Source organism: Apium graveolens, chromosome 3 (assembly GCF_009905375.1).
Source record: "Apium graveolens cultivar Ventura chromosome 3, ASM990537v1, whole genome shotgun sequence".
Taxonomy (NCBI): Eukaryota; Viridiplantae; Streptophyta; class Magnoliopsida; order Apiales; family Apiaceae; genus Apium; species Apium graveolens.
The window spans coordinates 84850231-84866072 of NC_133649.1; the positions used below are offsets into that span (position 1 = coordinate 84850231).

The 15842-nt window shown below is 37.9% G+C and overlaps 2 protein-coding genes across 2 annotated transcripts; one reads left to right on the forward strand and one right to left on the reverse strand.

The window, feature by feature from the left end:
• The first annotated feature begins 2453 nt into the window (after positions 1-2453).
• On the forward strand, positions 2454-3783 carry LOC141710807 (uncharacterized). The gene is made up of 2 exons (XM_074513336.1): positions 2454-3180; positions 3306-3783. The coding sequence occupies exons 1-2, from the start codon at positions 3106-3108 to the stop codon at positions 3672-3674; spliced, it is 444 nt and encodes a 147-aa protein (XP_074369437.1). The 5' UTR covers positions 2454-3105; the 3' UTR covers positions 3675-3783.
• A 535-nt stretch (positions 3784-4318) lies between these two features.
• LOC141714410 (uncharacterized) lies at positions 4319-4723 on the reverse strand. Its single transcript, XM_074517931.1, has one exon. The coding sequence runs from the start codon at positions 4721-4723 to the stop codon at positions 4319-4321; it is 405 nt and encodes a 134-aa protein (XP_074374032.1).
• Positions 4724-15842: the final 11119 nt, after the last annotated feature.

A 15842-nucleotide genomic window follows, 5' to 3' on the forward strand; every position in this document is an offset into this window, starting at 1 on the left:
TTTTGTTGATTCAAATTTCCAGGAAAAATATTGCAGCGTTTATCTTTACGAGTTAATGGAGTGCACGGACTTTGAGAGGCTTACGGAAATTATCAACTCATTATCAATGTTGGTTAGTGCAGGTAAAAGAATGTCTTGTACTTTCCTTAAGCTAATTATTACAATTAAATGTAATGTTGGTACAAAGTAAATTGCTGAACAGATCGAAAATCGGCTGATCTTATGGACTCTGACACCGCAAAGTATGTTCTTGAGATTGCCACATGTTACGATCGGGACGAGATCCAGGTTTGCTGTATATTGATGTGTTTGTGCATGTTCTATATGTCATCATAAATCTTTGACCTGTATATTACATCCGTTCTAAAATAGTTTTTTAATTCTATCACAATGCCAAGCTGTTTACATCCTCTCACGTGTAAGAATTGATAAGTATTTTGATGTAATGATGAATGATGTAATACCGGTCCTTGTGGAACTTATGTCTGATCATTCCTTCTATTACTTAGCTGTTGCGGTAATATTTTCTCTAATACTCAAAATCTCCATATAAATATTTCTCAATCTAAATGCATTTTTAACAAAAAAATGCTATCAAAATGTTTAGGCCGTGATCGCATTGACCCGATTAGCCAATACTTCGCCTGATTGTATAAAAGTGATAGACTCTATTTATGAGTCATATATTTAGGAGTAACTTCTCTTTATTGATATTTTAGTTTTCCAACCTTTCACAAGTGAGGCAATAGCCCTCTATTTATAGGGAGTCCCTAATGGGCTTCCTTTACAAGATGAGCTTATATTCTATCCCTTTGGGCCTTAATACACATTATATAACTCTTTTCCTATTTCCTATTTCTCTTGGCCCAACATTTGTCCCGAACGAACGATTTGCAATATCTTTTAGATTTGCTGCTTTATTCTAAGTCGGTACCTGCACATAATGTAAACAAAACTAAATTGAGATAAAAAATATCTAAATGATTTTTAACTTTCTTATTTTGACTTCCAATCGAAATATTATTTATTTACTTATTTTTCTTATTTACAGGAGAGTGACACGGGTGCTTTTGCTTATTCATGTTGTATTTTTTTAGTATATAATGTATAATGTATATATATTTTTTAATGTTTGTCTCTTAAGCTCCTCAACGCCTCTTCATCTTCCCCCCGCCTAGAACAAAAGGAGGATGTGTTGCAGTATTTGAAGGGCATTCACTCTCCTTCCCGCATCTCGCTTGTAAGTTTCACTTTATTTCTTTTCTTTTTTAAGTCTTTTCTCCGTTTACACGGTATCTTTAGTAGTAGTGTATTAGATTATATTCATGGTTGATTTAGATTCTTCATCTTCTCAAACGCCTTCTGCTCGTAATCCAAGAAAGCGTTCCCTCGAAGAAGGGGATTAAAAGTCAGCCCTTATCCTAGACAATCTTGAAATCCCAATCTAAACTCTTGTGCTTCGTTCAATTTTATGAACGAGAAAGACTTTTTCTTGGATGTGGAGGTTGTATCGAAGACTTCTCCCCCTATGAGCCATCTTACCGTGGCATTTAAGGAAAACGTTCTTCGGGATAGTTTAGAGTTAGGTCGGATTGAGTTTCCTCATGGTAGTAGCCTCGATTACATCAGTCATTACTCTAATCAAAAACTAGATATGTTAAAGTTAGGTTCTTGGGTAGATTTTAAGAATGGGTATAGGTTTAGGGTTCCGGGGGCCGATGATCATATGTGGGTTATGCTGGAATTTGGTATGCACCGTATTCCCTTATTCATGTTTGAATATGGCCTACGGCTCCCGATGCACCCCTTCACCTCACAATGTATGAAGCCATAGGTTGTGGTGTCGCACAATTGTCGCCCAATTCTGTCACACAGATAAGTGGGTTTATAGCGTTGTGTAACGAACGAAATGAGATTCCTTCTATTAAACTGTTATTTTCTATATACTGTGTTCGTTATCAGAATGGCAAGTGTATTTCAATACTCGAAAGAACCGTTCTAAGATAGTTAGTGTTAAATCCTCAAATTATGGTTATCATCCTAAATGGATTTTTATCGGTGGTAAAGATCTTGAGTTTGTGAGGCCTTGTCGAAAAGTAACTCAGTCGATGGTTGATTACTTAAAAAATTTAGACACCTTTGATGTCACGTACCTCGATGCATTTCAGGGGTCAAGACCCGTTTTTACTCATAATGATTTGAAAAATCCTTGATTTCTCGAGGAACACTGTCATAAGGATTTAAATTTTTGTAATGATGTAGATGATATATATATTTTGCCTTTTATGCCTCTAGTTTTTTTTATTAACAGATTTTTCTATTTTGTTGATTCTCCTTTTAGTTTCAGGAAAGTCGTTGAAGAAGTTATTGGAGAGTGGGTTTTTGAAGGAAATGGACAAAGCCATTATGATGCTTATACAGAAGTCGGTCTTTGGCGCTGTGGATAAGCCGAGGGTTGGAGAGAATCCATCATCGCAGTCGGTATCTATCGAGTTATTAGATGAGTTTGGGAACCGTGTTGAAGTAGGTTCAGAGAGGATTGTTGGTAATACGTCTCGAAAGAGGTCGAGGGTTGAGGTCCCTCCATCACACTGTTCCACAGGTAAGAAACTTGTTGAGGGTGTCCCTGGAGATAGAGTGAACAAAACGCTCACTTTGATTGGTAATCGAGGTATAATGTGTCCTACCGTCGATGCTGCAGCTAACAAGGAAGTTACTCATGTTGAGATTCGCCCCTCCGAGCGATGGACTGGGGGTTCCACAGTGCCCCTTCGGGCCATTCATGTTTTAAATTTGCCTCAAGACTCGAGTGCCTACGAAAATTGAACACGAAGCGAGCTCGTAGATCGCTGCTTGGGACGTGCGGGACATTTATCATTCATAACTTCCTCTTTTCCTTCTTTTTCTCTGTATTATTATTATTATTATTATTATTGTTATTATTATTATTTAATATATTCATTTTCTTATGTTGTTGTCCTTGTTTGGTGCTAGTTTTTGTCTGATGTTACACATATCCTGGAGGAATATAAGGCTGATGAAGATTCAATTCCACCCTCGAAGCTCGAGGAGGAGTGTGAGACCTTGAGAGGGAAACAGAAGAAGATGGTCATTGAGCAGGGAGTTATGAGGGATCGAGTCACAGAGTTGTCTAAAGCTAACTCTAGTTATCGTGCAGAGGTATAGGGTCATTCCCCCCTCTCTCTTTTTATTTTTTAACAACGTACATATATTTCGTATATATGCCGTTGTCTATATGGATTCCACTTGTAGTTTGTTATGCTTTGTTTTTATATTTCTTTTAGATAAGTGAGCTTGAAGTTGCTAACAGAAATCTCGAGAAGGGAATGGAAGAGATTGGAGTGAAGGTGAAGGGGTTAGAGAAATCACTGTCTGACGAACAAAAGGGAAGAAGGGACTTGGAAGCTGAGCTATCAGACTTCTGTGAAAAGTATCAGGCTTTGGAGAAGGAGAACACCTCCCTAAAGTTAGAAATGGATAAGGGGGTCGAGGACATTGCTAAAGCTCTCGGGGATGGCTACGGTCGATATTACAGGAGGATGCAGTCCGCAGGTCTCGATGTGTCAGAGCATTGCTTTGAAAATTACCTTCGGGATTATGCTGCCGCTAACAAGGAGCAGGAACAAGTTGATGATGAGCCTAATGACCCTTGAAGGCGAGGAATGCCTCGTGATTTTATGTAATCTTGACTCATGGATATTATACGTTTTGATTTAACTTCCTTTAAGACTTTGGTTGGTTTATTTTGTTAAGACTCTACCTAAATTCATCGAGTATTGTTATGCTGCTTCAGCAAGCTTACCCCTAATTTGTTTTAACATTCTTTCTTTTCTTTTTGTTACTATCCGTTTATATCATAAATTGTTTATATGCTTTCCATGTTTAAGTAAGGAACATTTCGAGTACTCATGCTATTTTTATATCTCCGAATTTACATGAACAAGTTATCATGAAAATTAGAAACTTGTTGTCCATTTATGACCTATCATTGTTGTGAACATTGTTTTGGTCAGTATCATATTATTGTATTTTTCTTGTATCTTTTTTTACAGATTGTTATATTAAAGGATGAATGTTTATAGAATCTGGAGTTGAATTTCATTTGATTCCATAACTTCTTTGTATGTGTATGTAATAAAATATCACGAATTCAAAGTAGTAGGAAATGAACTTTTATTAATAATTTAATGGAATTTTAACGGGGATCTCATATCAACCCCTCATATTAACCCCTTTTCGTTAAAATAATTTCATAGGCGGGAGAAAGTAGCGTTCATTCCTAACTTTACTTAACAAATCATTGATAAAACTTCTTTAGGTGGATGCCATTCCAAGTGTTTTTTACCGGAGTTTCATCGAGCTGCGCTAGTCGGTAAGTCTTCGGTGCCACGATGTCAGTTACTTGATAAGGGCCTTCCCATGGGGCCTTGAATTTTCCCGTGACAGTGGGTTGTGATGCTGCCGACTCTCGGAGTACTAGGTCTCCAATCAAAAACCTTTTCACCTTCACCTTCTTGTTAAAGTAGGCCGCTGTTCGTTCTTGGTGTTGGAGAACTTTTGCCGCTGCCTCATCTCTAACTTCCTCTAAAAAAATATTATGGAAATTGAGTCCTTCTTGTGAGGTATTGGAGTTAAAGTTCTCGACCCTTGGAGAATTTAGAACGAACTCAACAGGGGAGACAGCCTCAAGGCCAAAAGCCATTTTGAATGGAGAAACCCCTATCGCAGTCCTTGTTAGTCGTCCTGTAAGCCCATTATACATTAGAAAGTTCGTCGACCCATGGTCTAGGTAGCTCGTCGACCCTTTTCTCGTGTCCTTGTAAAATTGTACGATTAAAAACTTCCACTTTCCCATTAGCTTGTGGGTAGGCCACAGAAGACTTGACATGTTTTATCTTGAGTTGTGACAAGGTAGTTGTGAATTTCTCCCCCACAAACTGAGTTCCATTATCAGTAACTACGATTCTTGGTACACCAAACCTGAACATAATGTATTCCATCAGAAATTCTACCATTTATTTCTCACATATTTTTGCGAGAGGTCGGGCTTCGATCCACTTTGTCGCGTAGTCGACAGCGACCACGATGTATTAAGCATGATTCTTGGACTTTTGGAATGGTCCTACAATGTCAATGCCCCACTGAAAAATGGGCAAGGATTAATATATAACGACTCATGTATTTTTTTTATTTTTAATATTTTAAAAGTATAATAATTGAATAAATAATTAAATAAAATGTGTGTATTGATTTTTGGCAGCAGTGTGTTGATTTTTATTATTTATCTGTGATCTATTGATATATGGGTTGGATTGTGTGATTTATTATTGAGATGTATGGTTTTGTTATGCTTTTAAAAGTGATTTTATTGTAGCTTTAATTCCATAAATATTTGGATTGTCTCTAAAATTGGTTTTATAATTTTATAATTTCAATAATTATTTTGGGATTTTATAAAATTGAGAGATCAATATTTCATTAATTATTTATTTTTAAATGATCTTTTGATTGTGTTTATTTGTAAAATCCATATTTAATTCCAGAATTCTTCAAAAATCATAAAACTCATATTTTATTAAGTTTATAATATTCTGGGAATTTTAAAATTATTTTGGAAATTTTCGGGAGTAATTTCATCGTGCGTTATTTCGTTTAATTGTCAAAATGCGGGTATTTGCTGTGCCCCAAAGTTTGTTTAAAAACTTTGAAATTTACATTTTCGTTATCTTCAGGATATTTATAATATTTTAAGACTAATTTCATAATTTTTGGAAATTATTTTGCGTGCACCTTGGTCCGTTAATTTTGATTTTCGGGATAAATCGGGTCTCAGAATCTTCATAATTATCTGTTAGTATACGTGTTGGTTTTTCAGAAAATACGATGACACGTGTTGCAATTGGAAAGAGGAAAAAAATAAATATAAAACACAAATACCCCCATCCCCAGTTGTCTTCCCCGACTTGTTTCTCTCTCGGTTTCTTCTTTGTTCTCTCTCGATTACCTCTTTCTCTCTCTATATCTTACATCTCTCTCTCTAATCTCTCCTTCTCCTCTATCATGTTCCTCTCCGTCCCTGTTCTCGGTGATTCCACCATTTTCCGGTGAGTTTTCGGCCGGTTATCCCGGCGATTTCCTTAGCTCCGTCTCTGTGCATGCTTATATATATACAAACGATGTGTATGCATATCTTTGGGTTGTGTGTACTGATTATTGGTTCCCTGTTGTGTGCTCTATTCATTTTTGTGTAGTCTGTGTTACCGAATTGTGTTGCAATTTTATTAATTTTAATTCCCTCTTGTGCAGGAAATTATTTGATTTAATATCTGTGATATTAATAATTTTCGTGCGGGAATTTTTGTTTAATCGGCGGAATTTCGCGTTGGAAACCCGGGAATTAATCGGGTACCCGCGAAATTTTGTTGCCGTCTGCGATGACTTTTTGCGAGCAGACGGTGGACGGTGATGAATTTATTCTGAGTCCTAAATTTTATAAATAAATAAAATAATTCGAGTAACCAGTTTCATATATAAATAATTTTGGAATTGTGAAATGGTGTTGCGAATCGAGATTGTGAATTATTGTGAAATTTGGACGTTGATTGTGATCGTCGGGTAGGCTTATAAACAAAAGAGTTGCTGTCAAAAATTTTCTAAAAATTTATTTTAATTACGAGAAAATGTACCTTATTATATTTAAACATTTTATCCCTAATTGTATACGGTCTACGTGATTACGTGATTATATGTATAATAACTATACAAGTCGGGTTATCGGATTGGGTTATTAGGGTTCGAGGATATCAAGCATGTCGGTATAACTGATTAGGGTATTCTATATTTGTAGATCCCAGTCGAGTTTTGCAAGGACCAAAGTCAGCATAAAAGCTACTTAGGGTTTCCGACAACGTTGCAAGGCAAGTACCCTAACCATTCTTATATGGTTCAGTACATATGAATAGACTAATGTTTTATTCTTGTAAAGGAACAGAAACGTTTTAAGTTACGTATCCCCTGTAGTTATAAATCACCGTTTTCAACTTATTTTGGGGAAAAGTAACTTCGAAAGGTACCTATCTCGAATGAAATTATTTGTGAACTACATTTTCTATGTGTGCTGTTAAAATGAATAATTTTAAAATGATATAGGTACAAGTGATTTTGAAAACTGGATAAAACGATCAGATATGGGATATATAAGGGCCAGAGTAGGCCTATTGAGGTGGCATTAGAGGCTAATTCAGTTGCGCGCAATTTCATAACCGATTAGTCCAGCAGGTCAGAGACCTAGCTAGTCTCTGAGTTCTGGAACAGGTAAATGGGATGGCAGTTAGAGCCGTCTGGTTTTGATAGCCATCAGCTGTCTTCACATATCCGTTATGTATCTGATTTGGTTTTGTGATGCCCATAAGGGTATAAGTAATTGCTAAAGTGGGTTTATAAATATGGATAGCATGCTAAAATTGGACTCTGGTACTTACACATCACACTACTACATTTGTTTATTGAAAGCATGTTAGTCAGTGATATCCACTTATCTTAGCTTTTTTTTATATAATGTTGTTCAAACGATTTACGAGTTTCAGATTTCATGTTGATTATAGTTTTGTTCCTATAACTGTTTACATTACTGTTTTATCTTGATATTCATATGTTGGTACTGCTGAGCGATTATGCTCACCCTTGCAACTTGTTATACATATATCGCAGATGCCTAGAAGACCGATCAGACCTTAGCAGAACCATGTCTCAGCCCCTTCAGGACCCGACTCCTCAGAGGTAGTTAGTATCAGGCCACGTGTGGTCTGATGAGTTGCTAAATAAGTTAGTGTGTGTCAGACTTTTGAATAAATGGTTTGTAATAATGTATAGCTTGGATCATACTTGAACCTGGATCGGATCTTGGTTCGGGGTCGAGTTGGTATATTCTAATAATAATCTTGTTGTTTATATTTTAGGTAATTGTGTTTGGTGACGTCAACTCCTGACGTCGTCATAGTTGGTATCAGAGCTACAGGTTCAAGTTCCTGATTCAGGTTAGGGATTGTGTCGAGTAGGTGTAGAATTATGTCTTAAGGTGAGTCAGCAACTCATATAGAGGAGCAAATCCTTAGAGTTAGTCGAGGGTTCTGACGGTGTTACCCTGGCCTCTATTAAATGTTTTGATATAACTGCATTGACCTTGCTGTGTCTTTCCTGTATATTTATTCTGTTGGCAGTGGCCTATTGTGATTTCTAGTTATCCATCTCGGGAGAACCCCTCAGACTCGGATAGCTTTGACTCCAAGAGGACCATGGACGTTTTAACTGAGGAGATTCTCTTGCCCCCTCCACCAGTTCCTTCATTTGTACCGAGGGACATCCCTAGACCTAGTGCACGTCCTTGCTGGGTATGTAGGTCTGTGTCTGCTATTACTAATTTTCCTCCCGATTGTGGTCCTAGTTCTTCCTCGTCGAGACCTCCAGTTCCTCCTTCGGCCCCTAGTGGTACCTCTTCCCCGATTCCCTTCCATGTTCACCAAGCGGTGGATAGATCTTTTATTAGGGAGCAGAGTCGGGGCTAGCTGCTCAACTTGGCCAAATACCGGTTGGACCTTTTCAGGGCATCCCTGCCCCTTCCCCTGATGTGTAGGCCCTTGTGCGATCTTTGACCCAGACTGCTATTGAGAAGGCTAGATCCATTGACTATTTTATTAGTTCAGAGTTCAGAGCCATCCAGTATCAGGATCTGGTGAACTTGTTGGTGTTTGGGTTAGGTTCTATCGGTGGCAGTGGCGGTGGTTAGATCAGGGTTGCAGCAGAGAGGTACAGAGCTCAGAGTTGGCTTCCAGGAGTTCTGTAGCTATTTTCTTTATATATGTACATTATGTTATGATAGTTTGTAGTAGGCGGAGGCTGCTATGACAGCCAGTTTTGATGTGTATTTGGATGGTTTCTTTTCAGTTGGATTTCAGTTGTACTAGTTGGATTTCTGTTGGTTATTGTATCGTAGCTGCTTTATTCTGTTGTTCAGTTTTTATATGTATTTGTGCGTTATTATTATTGTTGTTTCTATTATTGTTGCTTCTGTTGCTGAAATTTCAAGATTATGATAATTCACTCAGGATGGATCCAATTAAACTGAGGATGAAGATATTGTCTTGGTGGCAACACTCTCCTGATGCATATGTATAAACTGCTTGGAGCAATCCATTTTCTTATATATGACTGTTATGTTTCAGGAGAATGCCGCTAAAGAAGAATTCTCAACCCAACAACGGATCTGCTGGGGATCCCTCCATGAGTGAATTGATGAATTTGTTGCGTCAGCAGTCTACACAGCTGGCCCAACAACAATAACAAATCCAATAGCAGCAACAACAATTGCAGCAACAGCAGCTCATAAAGCAACAACAGCTGCAAATCCAACAGCAGCAGCTGCAGATCCAACAGCAGCATGAGATGAGGGGGACAAACCAGGTTGTTAGTTTTAAGTCTTTCCAGGCACTGAAACCCACAGAGTTTAAAGGAGAAGTGGATCCTGTTGCTTCCAGGATATGGTTAAAGGAAATGGAGAAGGCGTTTGCACTCACCAAGGTGAGTGAGGATTTAAAAACAGATTATGCTAGTTATTTTATGCATAATGATTCGAACTATTGGTGGGAGTCTACGCGAGCACTAGAAGGAAAAGGTCTTGTCCCATGGACCAGATTCACAGAGCTATTCTTGGAGAAATAATTTCCAGATTTTCTCCAGAGTCAGATGGAGATGGAGTTTTTGGAGTTGAAGCAAGGAGATAGGAGTGTCACATAGTATGAAGCAAAGTTTACGGAGTTGGCCCGTATAACACCAGAGTATATGAGTTCGGAAGCTCACCGAGGGAAGCGGTTTCAACAAGGGTTGAAGCCAGAAATAAGGAGTGGAGTTGTAGCCTTACAACTCAAGACGTATACTTCGGTAGTTCAAACGGCCTTAGTGATAGAAAGTGACCAAAGGTTAGCTGCTAAGGAGCAGGGTGAGAAGAAAAGTGTTAGTCCCTAACAATGCATCAAGAATTACAGAAGGGGAGTTGAATGGAATTCTTGAAACTTTTTCTGAATTATAAAATGTTCTGACTCAAAATATATATGTGAGTGTTTTGATTTGCAAAGTGTGGAATGATAAGTTAAAATGAATCAAAATACAAATTAATAAAAACACAAGTCTTTATAACTTTCTGGTGGATTTGAATGTATCCACCAGATATATATATATATATATATATATATATATATCGAGAGAACCCTGTAAAGCTTGAATAGCTCACAGATGCTTATAAATAAGAAAAACTAAACTTTCAGAGAAATGTTAAAGGATACATCTTAAAATTATTTTTCTAAAAAAATGTATGCTTAGTCTTCTTATTGTTCTACTTGCTACTCTTGGTTTATATATCACCAAGATTACACAGTAATAAGACAAGATAATAAAACAAAACTTATCAACTTTAATAATATGCTGCTTCATTACTCTATTCCAGCATATTTAAATATCTTCAAAATAGCATGGAAATGGCAATGCTTCTTTGTTCTCAAAAACCCAGTTGAATAGGCTACCACATTCCTTTTGCAAACACTCGACGCATGTGACTGTGTTTTAACTGTCAACAGATGTTTGAATTGATCATCCATCGGGTACATGCTTGTTATCCGTCGGGTAGCCTTGTTGATCATCCGTCGGTTAGCTTTGTTAATCATCCGTCGGGTAGCCATTTAACACTTGACTCTATTTCATTTGTGCAGTATTACAAGACATCATCTATTTACATTTAATCAATCTATTCTGCACATCTACTAGCAGTCTACATAATTCATAAGCTACTATAGAATCTATACAAAGGTGTTTGCAGAAATGTGCTACATGACTTATTGTTATATAAGCTACTCACTAGATGGATATCAAATCATCATCCGTCGGGACTATATTGTGTCATCCATTGGGACTATATTCCTTATCCATCGAGTGCTACATAATTCACTAAGTTGAATCTACTAAGGTGTTTTGTTAATGAAATCATCAAGTTCACAACATATCCTTAACAATCTCCCCCAATTTATGTCTACTAGAATTGTAGCCATACATTAAGAGAAACTTGTTGATAACAAAACATCTAAGAATAAAAATTTAAATGAAAGTAGATAAAACTGTAAAGTGCTGCAAATAACAAAATATACAAAGATTTGCTCACAGTCATTTTTAAGGTGCTCCTTTAGTCTGAGCAGATTAATCTATTTCCTTGATAATCTGGATCTCTTTCCAAGCTTTCTGTTGTTTTCTTCTATCTGATTTTGGAGCTGTTTGTGGAATTCCAATACATCAGATTCTGAGAGATTTAGCATTCCTTGCATTTCCAGAAGAGTCTCATTGCTAGAGATGCTCAACCGGTCCTCTAATCTAAAGAATTTTCTAACTCCCTTATCATCCATGAATTCCATCAGCCAGTAGGGCCTTAGATACACTCTACTTCCAGTGTAAGGAATAGTTAAAGTCTTTGGGAGTGTATCTTTGGCTCTAGTACTCCTCAGTTCTTCAATCTTCTTTAGAACTAGTCTTCTAGCTGTCACATTGAATCCAAAGTTCTTCTTGAAGGATGAATAAACCTTTATCAGCACAGATTGGCTTTCTTGAAGGATCCCGTGAAGTGGCCATTGTATCTCTTTTCCTCCCTTGTACTTGAATACTAACCTTTCAGGTAGATTCCTGTAAGCATCAATTCCACTAACTTCTTCCAGTTCATCTAGATAGAGGTTTAGATCTGAGAATTCCTTGATATCACAGATGTATATGATATCTCCCTTGTTGGCTTTGGTTTGAGCTTTGGTTAGGGACTTGGATCTGAGAGTTGAGGGTTTCACTTTCTTGAATGCTCTGGTCTTTATCTCCTTTGGCTTTATGAAGTGAGGTAGATTAAGTTCAGGTATTGGTAGACTATCCCAGTCTATTAGCTCATCCTTTGGAATGATAGGTTCACTATGAAAATTCTTGGATGGATCTATCTTGAATTCTTCATGTGCCACAGAGGGCATGGATGTTTTAGTTGTTGCAGATGTAGACTTTTTGGGAAACTGATCTTCCAATTCCTTTTTATCAAAGTCCACTTTTCTCTTTGCATGAAGTTTGTATCTAAAACTTTTTCTCTGCTGTGATTCTTCTTGCATTTTCAGTTCCTTAGATCCAGTGGTTTCAGATGATTATTCATGAATTTGTTGTGTAGGTTTCACAGCTTGCAGCTTGGCCAAGATAACAGCTTGCTCCTTCTTTTGTTTAACCTTTTTAGCATCTAGAACAACTTGCTTCTTTTCTTGCTTTAAAACTTTCCTTTTCTTATCTTTTTGCTTCAGCAAATTGAGGGTGTCCAGCCACCACACAAATTTCCTTTCCATTCCTGAAAATCTTAGCAATTCTTCTTTTCAATACTGAATCAGCTGGATCCTTGTAGAATGTAATAGATTTTGACAACAGTTTCTTCTTATCAGGCTTTGGTGTCTCATACACTGTGTCCAAAGGATTCTTTAGAGAAGATTTAGGATAGTTCACCTTTGGCTTCAAAATTAGCTCAGCCTTTGGAAATTTGATGCAGGATGGTTGTCCTCTTTCTAGATTATTCATGCTCATATCATTTACCGAGATTTTCCTGACTTAAGAGTGATGAATGGCTGATTTTTCTGGCTTCTTTGTTAGACCAAACCTCTTTTGTATATCCTCATCAATCTTCTCCCAGTTGATTGGACTCAACTGCTTCTTTTCAGCTGCTCTCAATGTGGCTGCTGCTTCATTAATCAGATCAATGTTGTCTTTAGTTGGTGGCTTGGTGAAAGCAATTGTAGGCACAATTACTTTGCTAACTGGAATATTAAGCTGTTTCTCCTCCTCACTTGAGCATTTCTCCCCCTTTTTGTTATCATCAAGTTGTGTGGGAGGGAGTTGAGCAGACACCAACTATTGGAGTAGTGCAGTCTGAGTTTCTTGATTGTTAAGTATCTTAGCCATTGACTTCTCTACAACAGATAATCTTGAGTCTATGGTCTCAACTTTCCTATTGAGATCAGCCTCCGTCCTTAGTTTTTGAACTATTTCAATCATGGTGGTAGCAGGAAGTCTCACATCCAACCTTTCTATAACATCCTGCTTCACTTCAGAAATTTCTTGCTTGATTGCATCCACACTCTGACTGTGTTGGAGGGCTTGAATTTTATGCAGCTGGAGTGCTTCAAGATGTGCTGTGAGTAGCTTCTTTGTGCTGGCATTAGTAGATGCCTGAATGGCTGCTTGGGTGTCATGAATTAGCTTGAATAGTGTTGATCGGAGATGTGAGTAAGAGCATTCTTTTGTTAGCATCCAGGCAGGAACATCTGAATCTCCCCTATGCTCATGCTATCTTCCTCATCATCCCCACCAGCATCCCCAAAAGAAGTTACATCTAGTGCAAAATCACTGCCAATATTGGAAGGCATAGCAGTAATTGCATCCTTTGCTCTTTGTAAAGATTGTGTAGTATGCACCAAGTTCAGCAATCTTTCAGCCTCCTCATTGCCCTGTACAGCTAGAGTTTGGTAAGCTGTCACAGGGTGAGTAAATGTCTCAACATCCAGGGAAATAGAATCTATAACAGCTTGATATTCTTGCTGAAATAGCCTTTCCCTTTCTGCATCATTGACATTCATTGACTCACTTGTAATGGTTTCCATCCTTATCACTCCTGTACCTACATTTCTCTCATGATATCTCTTTTGTTGCATCAAGGTCTCACATTGGCTCCCCACCCTCACACCTCACCTTCACCATCTAAGGTGGGACTCCTCACACTCACTTTTTCCAGTCCTGAAGAAATGGACTGCATTGGTTTACTCTTTTCCTCTCCTTTTTCCTGGGAGCAACCCAGACTCTCACTCATTTCACTCCCTTCCCTCAGTCTTATGAGTGATTGCACTACTACTAAGTCTTCTACACTTGTAATAATTAATGAAGTTTGAAGTTGTGCAGAGACACTCGACGGATAAGGAATAACCATCAGGGTAGTAATTTTGCTAACCGACGGATGACTGCTGTTAGGCACATCCGTCGGGATACAATCACTACTCGACGGATGAACAATATCCATCGAGAGAGTAGAAATAAATGAGTTTGGAGTGGAGACTATTGTGGACTCTTTGTAGATTGATGAAAATTTTGGCACAGATGTCTCAACAGTCTCAGAAAGAAATGGCAAGTGAGCCAACAAATCATCTAGAAGATGATGCTCACTTGTTTGGATTTTTGGCTTCTCCAAGAGAGTTAAAGATGAAAAATTTGGAAGTGATGTGTTTATCATGTCAACATCCAAAGAGTGTGTGGGAGAATTTGGTGTTTCAGGTGCTTCAATTATTAGAGATTTTGGCTGTGACTCCATATTTATTGGACTCACATTAACCTGAATTTGAGAAGGTGCAATGACTGTGTCTTTAGCACCAGTTTGCACAGTGTGTGAACCCTGTGCATCCCCAAGGGTCTTTGATTTCTTCTTTCTAGTGTAAGTTTGGGGTGAGCGTATGTCCCTTACCCTTTTGGCCTGTGCTCTTGGCTGAGAGCTATGTTCAATAGTCACATCCTTTTGGGAGGATGCAACTAGTAATGAGCTTATATCATTATTAAGCATTGCAGTTTGTTGGGAAACTGTAGTGTGGCTAGGATGGGAAACACTCACCTCTCCAACCGTATCCTTAGGGTTTCTTTGATGTTCACCCTGTCCCTCACCTTTCTTACCCACCTTCACACTCCTCTCTTTAGGTTTGGTGGATTTTGCAACTGGCATCTTTTGAGAGACACCAGAGGGGGCTTTCTTTGTCTTTATTTTCGAAATTTTGGATTTGGTAGCTTGGGTAGGCAACTGTTGGGTCAATGACACAGTTTCCATAGCTACACTAGAATGCAAAGAAGTTTGTGAGGTTGGAAGAGTAGAGACAGTGGAAATTACCTCACTTACCTGAGGTGTTTCCATTACAGGGAAGTAGAAGAGTGGCACCTCTTTGTGATGGTTTGCCCTGTTCAAATCTGCAATGATTCTCCTTTCTTGAACCCAACAATCTAATTTGTTGGTTGGGTTCTCAAGCACAATATCCTCAGAAAGGTGGTTAGCAAGCATCATTAAAAATCTAGCATAGTAAACATTTTTACCCCTCTTATTTAGCTCCCCTAACTTAAACCCCAACTCAAATATGACAAGATCACTAAAGTTGAAAAAATTATCAGTTACTAGCATGTAAAGCATGTTGAGCATAGAGCTATTAACTGAATCAAAATTGCTAATTTTACCAGAAAATACCTTAGTAACTACATCACATAGATAACTTCATTCCTTCCTAGGACCCAACCTCCTAATTTCACTTAATTTAGAAGTAGAGAGTGCATAGCCCATGAAATTAAGCATATTAACAATATTAGTGTCTGTGTGTGGTGAAGTTACAGTATTATCAGGAATTTTGAAACATGCTTTAACAATATCACTATTAACACAGAATTCATTACCTTTAATAGTAAAAGTGATAGTCTTATCAGTTGAGTTGTATGTTGTAGTCGTCCACATTTCTTCAACAACCTCACAGTAAATGGTGGGTGATTCCAGCATGGCGTAGTTGAGTTTGCAGTTCTTCACAAAATCCATCATTTTGTGGTAGTCGCCAGACTGCTGAATCCCCTTGTTCACTAAAGCCGTGAAGTTGTTCTTCTCATAGATAAATCCAGTTTGAGACATGATCTTGACGACTGGTGCCATTGTTAGAGAGTAAAAATTTGCAGAGAGAGAGTAAGTGCTTTTGAGAAAGAAA